Source organism: Alosa alosa, chromosome 24 (genome assembly GCF_017589495.1).
Source record: "Alosa alosa isolate M-15738 ecotype Scorff River chromosome 24, AALO_Geno_1.1, whole genome shotgun sequence".
Classification (NCBI taxonomy): domain Eukaryota; kingdom Metazoa; phylum Chordata; class Actinopteri; order Clupeiformes; family Clupeidae; genus Alosa; species Alosa alosa.
In genome coordinates, this window is record NC_063212.1 from 16,463,446 (window position 1) to 16,472,687 (window position 9,242).

At 41.7% G+C, this 9,242-nt stretch overlaps 1 protein-coding gene across 2 annotated transcripts; it reads right to left on the reverse strand.

The window, feature by feature from the left end:
- Positions 1-232: 232 nt before the first annotated feature.
- lpcat4 (lysophosphatidylcholine acyltransferase 4) lies at positions 233-8,556 on the reverse strand. 2 transcript variants are annotated; one of them, XM_048236339.1, is made up of 14 exons: positions 8,043-8,556; positions 6,956-7,319; positions 6,354-6,466; positions 6,107-6,167; positions 5,297-5,355; positions 4,935-4,969; positions 4,521-4,575; positions 4,046-4,128; positions 3,743-3,868; positions 3,153-3,309; positions 1,947-2,039; positions 1,497-1,632; positions 790-944; positions 233-756 (listed from the first exon to the last, which is right to left on the reverse strand). In XM_048236339.1, the coding sequence occupies exons 1-14, from the start codon at positions 8,121-8,123 to the stop codon at positions 733-735; spliced, it is 1,542 nt and encodes a 513-aa protein (XP_048092296.1). In that variant the 5' UTR covers positions 8,124-8,556; the 3' UTR covers positions 233-732. The 2 variants fall into 2 exon arrangements, with proteins under 2 accessions (XP_048092296.1, XP_048092295.1); XM_048236338.1 differs by having other exon boundaries at positions 233-944; positions 8,043-8,555.
- Between the last annotated feature and the right edge of the window lie 686 nt (positions 8,557-9,242).

The following is a 9,242-nucleotide window of genomic DNA, read 5'->3' on the forward strand; positions in this document are numbered from 1 at the left end:
AAAGTGGAAGAGGGAATTGGACTGGCTGAAGAGGACGACAGGCGCTCGCAGAGAGCCAATCAGGATGAAAGAAAAAGACAATCAGGAAGGGGGGTCGCGGAGAGACGTCAAGAGCCGAACGGCTCTCCTCAGAGAAGGCTGAGAGAAAGATGGAGCGCACGAATCAACAAAAGACCAAAAAGGAATTGAAAAGTATGAAATACTGTATATATAAACATACTACGACTACAGCTGTAAAAATTAATATTTTATTTACAAATATTAATATATTAAAATGTAAAAACAAGATTCTGTTTTGGTTGTACACTCTTTCCCAAAAATACATGGTTTTCAGTTTTTAAAAAACACTTTTAACAAGGCACTTCATTCACTTCTATGCAACACACATGAGCATATCACATTCAATGTCAAAGAGGTAGTTAACCATAATTTCACTGGAAACAATTTCAACTGGAAACAATGGTAGTGTGCAGAGGAGACATGTAAACTTCTTGTCAAGATCTCTTTCATACTGGTGAAAATAACACCCCCCCCCCCCCCCTAAAAAAAAAATTCTCAAACACACACACACATAAATTTAGTTTCTCACACACACCACGACGAAACTACTTGTAGAACATATTAAACAATTTAAAGTGTCTATCCGTCATGTCCACTTGAGACGGTTCTGAAAACTGTGGGAGATACCAGGTAGAACTCTCAATCTGCATTCTTATTGGCCACCTAGAACTCTCAATCTGCATTCTTATTGGCCACCTAGAACTCTCAATCTGCATTCTTATTGGCCACCGTGTTGCCGTTCCGCATGGTCCCATTGTGATTTCCATCCTTCCCATTGGCCATGTGGTGTGATGATGCTTCATGCTCCGCCCCCTCAGGTCGTAGATACACAGTAACCAGCTCCTGATAGGTCGTATCTGTAGTCAGTAGATTCAGGAGCTCTTCTACAAAAGAAGGAGCATCACAAACAACTGAATAAACTATTTGTCATACTTTAAAATACCAAACAGTTAATTGGCAGTGCGGCACACCAGGGACCTTCTTCCCATCTCACACTTTTTGACCTGTGCCAAGCCTTATGTTGAAATACAATTTATGAGAGAGATAGAGAGAGAGAGAGAGATACTTTATTCATCCTGAGGGAGATTTTAGACATGGGCTTTATGGGAAGAAGAGTTATTTGTGCCCTTTGATTATAATAAATATTGATGAATTAATAAATAAATATTAGGGTGATGATACATGTAGGAACTTTGCTCCATGGAGAAATGTTGCCAGGCAACCACAGGACCAGTCCCATGTGTTCTGATAGTATAGTCAAATTTGCCTACTGATGATTTGAGTTCTCTAGAAAAGCAATTGTTTGCCAAAATCAATGAAAACACACCATAACAAGAGCACTCAGGAACATTGGCCTGCAACGTTGTTAAAAAAGTTGCTTTGTGTATCATCTTTTGTGCTGTGGTTGTGCTGCTTTCTGTTGTGCTGATACTCACCTTTGTTAGCAGGCCCCCTGCTGGTCAGCTCAGAGTAGATATTTGCAGTGTTGAACTGAGGGGCACCCACCAGTGCCCCCATCAGGCCTGCCAGCTCCTCTGCAGTCAGGACACCATCACCATCACAGTCATACAGCTGTGATGCACACACAAACAACAGTCCACAAGGTGTCAATACTTTCTGTTATGACTCAAAGGAACACACACACACACACACACACACACACACACACACACACACACACACACACATCCCAACTTGAGCAAATATATTTATGTTGGGCGTGTACTATCTCTTCTCTTTCATTATTTCACACACACACACGTTCTTAAAAGATGCCTTCACTCCAAAGTCATGTCTTACGAGACACCGACCTATAAAGGCAGCAAGGCGATGCCTTTGGTTTGGAACAGACCCACACACGCACACACACACAATTCTGTGCTCACCTTGAAGGCCTTGTCCAGGAGATCCTCAAGGCTACAGAGACCAGAGACAGTCGAGATACTCAAACAGATCAGTCTGAGGTCCACAGAGTCATCCTGCAGGAACACAACACAAATGGGTTCTACATCTCACCTACAAAATACAACACAGATGGGTTCTACATCTCACCTACACAACACAGATGGGTTCTACATCTCACCTACAGAACACAACACAGATGGGTTCTACATCTCACCTACACAACATAGATAGGTTCTACATCTCACCTACAACACTCATTCAACAAGAGGTAAATGTGGAAGATTCCATTGACAAAAAAGGAAAGAATATGCACGAAAAAAGCCACGACCCATTTAGCTAACTAAACATGATCGCAATTCATATAAATAATAGATAACTAATGGCATACCATTCATATCTTGTAGGAAAGTCTAAGACACATAAAGACACAAGCAACCATATGTCTAGACATACAAATGCAGAGTGTACATTTGTGTACACAGATGCATGGGTTTGTCATGTATACATTGAATGTGACTTGCACCAATGGCTATAGAATGCTTGTAAGCCTACATGTTGTTTCACAGATACTCCCCACTAATCATATTTGAAATATCACAAAATAGGTCTACTCTTGCCCCAGTCTGTAATCTGCCAATTTCTTTTAAACGGCAAAACAAAGAACCCCTTTCTTATGAGAGCAACAACACGAGTGTAAGGAAGCGCAGCTTATGACCAACGTGACTAATCGCTGCGCACATCCCAGCTGCACTCATTAAACTCTCTTAAAGTAAACAAAAAAAAAAACAACACAACAAAAGCACTTGGAGCCCCGTAGACACACTGGCACCCATGACCTGGCACCACTCACTATAATGAAAGCACTGATGGCACAAGCCATTCAGAGGGCCACACTGTATTAATGCGATAGCTCTGTATGCTTTGCCTCACCCTGAGATAAGGTTGCCATTTGCCCTCACTCACACACATACACACACACACACACACACACACACACACTTGCAGAAACATTAAACAGACACACATTCAAGCATACAACAACACATTGTTCAGACATTACATGCACATATGCCATCGGGCTCGCGCACACACACACACACACACACACACACACACACACACACACACACACACACACACAGACAGACAGACAGACAGACACAGACACACACACACACACACATTACCTTCTTGGAGAAAAGAGAGCATATTTTTGCTGCCGTTTCTCTCTCAGAGAGCTCCAGCCACTGCTGCAGCTGGTCAATAGAGACAGTCTTCTCCTGACCTGACTGACAGCAGTCAGTCATTCTGCTCAACGCGGTTTGCACTTGAGATGTGCTGAGGCTTAGATGGAGAGAGAGAGAGAGAGAGAGAGAGAGAGAGAGAGAGAGAGAGAGAGAGAGAGAGGGAAGGGGGAATAGGGAAAACAAAATATGTTTGGTCAGTTCAGTGGAAAAGAAGAAAGCAAACACACAAGGTGTGGTATACAACTTAAGAGTAGAACATTATCAGACAAATGTTGTGGTTTTGTGATATCCCCATGATTGAAACACCATCAGTGACAAGAGTCGGGTCCTCAAATATTTGATCACATAGAACTAGTTTCAAATATTTGATAACATAGAACTAGTAACAAAACCAGGGGTTTTAAATTTGGTTTTGCAACTTTTATTAGTCATGGACACCCGCCCAGAGACAACATATCCCTGGATACAAACACACACACGCATGCACACAAACAGTATTCAGATACACATACACACTCTCTCCATCTTACCCAGCATGGTCTAGCAGCTTCAGGGTCTCCCTGGCAGGTGACTCGAGAGGCAGTGAGAGCCCACCCACATGCTTCACAGGAAAACGGCCCTCCATCACATAATCAGTGGCAGGCACACCCAGAGCCCTACACACACACACACACACACACACACAGAGACACACGGATACTTTAGATGCTGCAGCTTTAATAAATACTGCTTTTTAGCTCCTCTTATAAACAAACAAACTCTCTCCTGTATCATTAATGACAACTATAATCAAAACAGTATTGGAGAAGACATCAATTTCAAAAGTGACTCACTTGGCCATGAGCTTTTGCACGTTGTCAGCATACAAGTTGGGATCCTCCTTCTCTTCCTGTGACGGAGTGTAGACAGGCAGGAACTGTAGCCAATAGAAGGAGAGAGAAAGAGAAATGGGGTTGAGGTTTTATTGGTGATATAATGCCAAAAAGAGGAAATCTGATTGGCTGGAAATAAAAATGAAAGATGTTTTCAAAATAAATTGGATCAAACTAAATTTCAAAAAAGTCACAGGAGTTGAGGCCTGTCTAAGCAATTTCCTATAAAAATCTAGACAGCCAATTTACCTCAAAAGGAAATGGAAAACTGTCAACAAGATGCTCCTATATTTGTTTATCTGCCTTTTCCTACATATCTCCAGACCACATTATCAAATGTATTCATTTACACAGACACAGAAATGGACAGTGCTGCACATTCTTGAAATATTTAAACTGGGATACACACTGCTATGAGCTGTTACCTATACTATACCTCAATGGTCATGTTGGTATAGAACTGAGATGTGGTGTGCCACAAGGACTGAAGCCTATGAAAATATACAAAACAAACAAAAAAAACATTTAGTATGTCATTTTAAAAACATTCAATTATTAATACCTAAAGTCATTTGTTGCATTTACTCAATGTGTTAAAAACAATCCACATCCAAAAAGTACTCATTTATGACACTTAATGATTTAGGAACAGCTGACAAAGGTTTGGAATAAGTGGAGTATAAACATTAATACACATATGGCAACACAAGTACAGAGACAGATGCAACTTCATTTAAGGGTCTCATTGTTCTATGATACCCAATCACGAAACAATCTGTCATGTTAAACTGTGCAAAAATGTACACAACGAATATAGAATTATCATTACTGTTAAAATAACACCACCCACCATGAGGTTCCCTTCCAAGTCCAACGCATTGTGTCCTACAAGAGATCAAGATTTTGTCTTGTCAAACGTTGGTGTCAAAAACATTATGATCATTATCTTTCACTATATAAACAATAGTGATTGCTCAACCCATTTTCCAACTGCTACAGCAGGCACAGCAAACATTTTGTTTACCTTCAGGGTGTGTGTGCGTGCGTATGTGTGTGTGTGTGCGTGTTTGTATGTCTTGCTTTATTTCCCTGCCATCTGATTATTACGAATATAGCCAGGCATGTGTGTTTGCGTGTGACCGTGTGTATGTGTGTGTTTGGCCTATAGTAATAAAACACTGTGATTAATAGTGTGTCATGGGAAGTACTCACCAACTTGTTTGGGTAATGCAGAAGCACAGGCTGAACAGGCACTCCCGCTAAGAATGCTCCTGAAGATTAAAGAAAAAAAACAGAATATAAACGTGATACTTCACCTTCAATCCCTCCCTACACTCTCACACAGTCCTTTTGTCTCTCCCTCTGATCATCCTGTGCTCTTAAGATACTCTTTACAAAAAGAAAGATTTGTAAACAAACACACACACACACACACACACACACACACACACACACATATGTTGATAGTCATGTATTGTGTGTGTGTGTACTGTATGTATTTACAAATATTTGTACATAAATATACATTCATATACATATATATATTCATGTGGATCATTCATGCTTATACAGTACAGTACATTCATGTGGATCCTTGTTTTAGTATATTTACTGTCTTTTACTGTTAATTTTAGTCATGTGGATTTGTTTTTGTATGATCCTGTTTATGTTGTTGTGTTTGGTGTCATAAGCTACTGGGACCTTGAATATCCCCTTGGGGATCAAGTAAGTAAGTAAGTATGTATGTGTGTATGTATGTATGTATGTATGTATGTATGTATGTATCTATCTATCTCTATATATTTATATGCTAAAAACTGTAAACATAGATATATAATGGATATTTTTGATCCTTTCCCCTTAACACTTCCACCCTCTCCCTGTCCCCATGTTTGTCCTCTGGCATTCATTTCCATATTATCTCCGCTTCCCTATTCCTTTTATGGCGCTGGCAGGGGCCTGCTCTGAGCTGGGTGGGACTTGGAGATGGGAGGTGCTGCTATGTGTTTAGCTGTTGCTTACCAGGCTTGAACTTGATGAGCGCTCGGCCATTCGTGGTGGTCCCCTCTGGAAACATGAGCATCTGCCAAAGAAAGAAAGAAAGAAAGAAAGAAAGTGTATACACACATGCAGGGAAAGGGGGGTTGAGATAGAATCAGTTACTTTGCTGGATGTTTACATAATTAATATGCTCATGAACTTGGCCAACTGCTTGACTGCTTGGCCACCAGACTAAAAATCTGATTTAGCTTAAAAAAAAAGACTCTACCTGAGGCCAGTAGCCTTTGGATGTCAGCCTCTCGGTTATTTGGCTGACACACTTCTTCCTTGACTCTGGGTCCTTGCGGTTGACCAGTACAGCCTGGTTAAACTCCAGCAGAGCTGAGAGAGAGAGAGAAGGATGGAGAGAGAAGAGAATAGGGTCACCTTAAGTGTGAATCTGTCTAAACCTTGAGCAGGGCATTGGAAATATATAGCCCATATGGATTTAATACAGAACAGCTGAACATGTTTCTCTCCTTTTTTTGGCAAACTGTCAACAAATTGTCATCCAAATTGGGCTCCAGTGATCAGCATCAGCCTAAACATGATTCTGAACCATGTGGAAGGTTCCACATTATGGCAAATGGTCATCTAAATAGGTAACAGGTCATCTTTAATCAGAAGCCAAAACACATGAGTCAGAAAGTACACAAGACCTGCCTGCTCAACAATATACTACAGTCAAGATTAAGTTCTGCAGGAGTGTTATCCTTGTTGATGCTATGACAGTCCATTGCACAAGTAAGAGTAACTGTGCAAGGTGATAGTGGAGAACACTGTGTGACCAGATCATCCAGACCAGATCTTGCATGCTCCCCTGAGCCTCACCTCCAATCACGGGCAGGCTGCTGTTCTCCGAGCGGGACACCACGGTGGCAAGGTCTGTGAGGCAGAGCACCAGCATGTCCAGGAAACCGCTGTGTGGTGCCACTGCCAGCACGGGTGCCTCGGCCACCCCGGCCCGCCGACCTTTGACCTTCACCCACAAGAAGCCCACGGCGAAGAAGACGCCACGGCTCAGCAGCCTGACGATTTCGTTGACGAGCCAGCGGCGCCAGCCTCGAACAGGCTTCTGGCGATCTTCACTGCACAGGCCCGCCAGACGCAGCCTCGCGACAGGCCACATGAGGAGGAAGCAGAGGGTGGCCAGTGTCACACGGATGGGGAACAGCACTGTGCCCAACACGACCCCCTGTAAGGCGCAATCACAGGTTATAAGAAAACGTTATCAACCCTTTAAGCTAATGTGGTTTCATAAGCACTTTAGTGCACAAAGGGAAATAGACAACAAAAATGTAAAGATTAATATTGTTAAGCAATATGGAAACACATACAAAGACTCCACAATCGATTTAGCATTTTTTCACTTCCTAATTCTTAATTATTGGCAGAGCATTAGTAGAAAGTTAAAGGTCAGGTAGAGTACAGGTTTGCAACCCCCTTAGTGGATAAGTATAATTTAAGGGGTACACAGTTTTACAGATAATAGCACCACATCCATGAAGAAAAAAGTGAACAACACAACCACACTAAACAGACATCCTATTTGTGATAATACAAGTAGTGCAAACAATTTTGTTCTTCATCTTAGGCCTGACTGGCAGGGAGTTTGTGGGTAACCTAACCTATTTATTTTCTATAACTTTTCGATATAAAACTCCTCTATGTTTGTAAGAAAAAAATATAGGCCTACAGTAGGCCTACGTTCCAGAAAGTATCACCCTTTTATAAAAAGGTGTACAAGCGTACAAAGCCAAATAGTATTGCATAGCCCAGTTTCCGTTGTTTTGTTTACTATGTGTCAACACCAAATATTTCTGACTTTATTATGTGTAGGCCTAGTATTGTAGATTATTCATTTAAACGTGTAGCCTAATGTTGATTTTATACGAATATTAGCCCAAGATGAACTTACCCGGATCCTCTGTGCGGTGGTAAGTTTAACCTCATGAACAAACGGGTGGGGATACTCCTGCGTCCTATTACGCCGCTCCATAGCGACAATTTTAGTAGCCTAACCTAAATTCACTCAAAAGACAATCTCAAGGGCCAAAAGTAGAATAAAATGTAAGTAATATAAGTTCCTTTTACCAAATTATCTTATATTTGAAATGCCGTGGCAGTATTAGCGACGTGTTCCTACGATACGTTTAAAAGCCCAGATTGAAAAAGACGCTCAGCGTTGAGATGCAAAAAAAAATCACTAAATAAAACGAGTTGTTCTACTTTAAAAATACTGTCTAATCAACAATCCAAAGGCTTGTTGTCCAGGGTTACGGAATCTTCTGTTAAAGGCTACATGAGAGCTCTAGTCCTTTCTTCCACATGGTCTGTAAGACAATACAGTGACTTCTCGAGCGCCCAAGTTCTCGTCATTTTCAAAATACCTGACCCGCCCCCCATCCAAACATAGAGCCAGTCCAACATACAAGTTTAACTGGTTGTAGCCTATCGAACGATTGAAACCCATCTGATGCTTACATTCATTTGTAAGTCACTGTATTTGACGTATTTGCACCACGATTCACAGGGAAATTGCATAATAGCCTAGTTCTGCTTGCACTGGGCTATACGGTGGTTGCATATAGTCTATGCCAGAGTTTTCCTAGCTTGAGGTTGGGCAGAGAGGCACGAACCGAAACAAACCTTTGGATGAGACAAAGTAGACTAATAGACTTCTGATGTAGCCTATAGGCTATAACTTTTCGTCATTAATAACAGATTGTTTGAATGCTCTGGTTTATTCACCCATGTTTCAGCTCAGTGTACGCAAAATGTTAGCTCTTTTAGTTTACCAATCCAATGCAGGATTCAATCTCTGTCTACCAAGGTTATAATCATGGGCTAATATTTGAGGCCCCCCCCCCAATACACAGCACATTGTCTCATGAGGAAGCTTTCCCCAACACACATATTGCACACTGCCCTCTCCCCACAAGTCATCCCCCAACACACACACCAAGACCCCTGGCAGTTGGGTTAGCCCCTTGAGCCGTGGATCTGCCCAAGGTTTCTTCTTTGGTAAGGGAGTTTTTCCTTGCCCCTGTTGCTCTTGGGTGCTCCTTGTTGGTGCCCCCCACCCAATCCCAATCCTCCCCCACCTTTTTTATGCAGC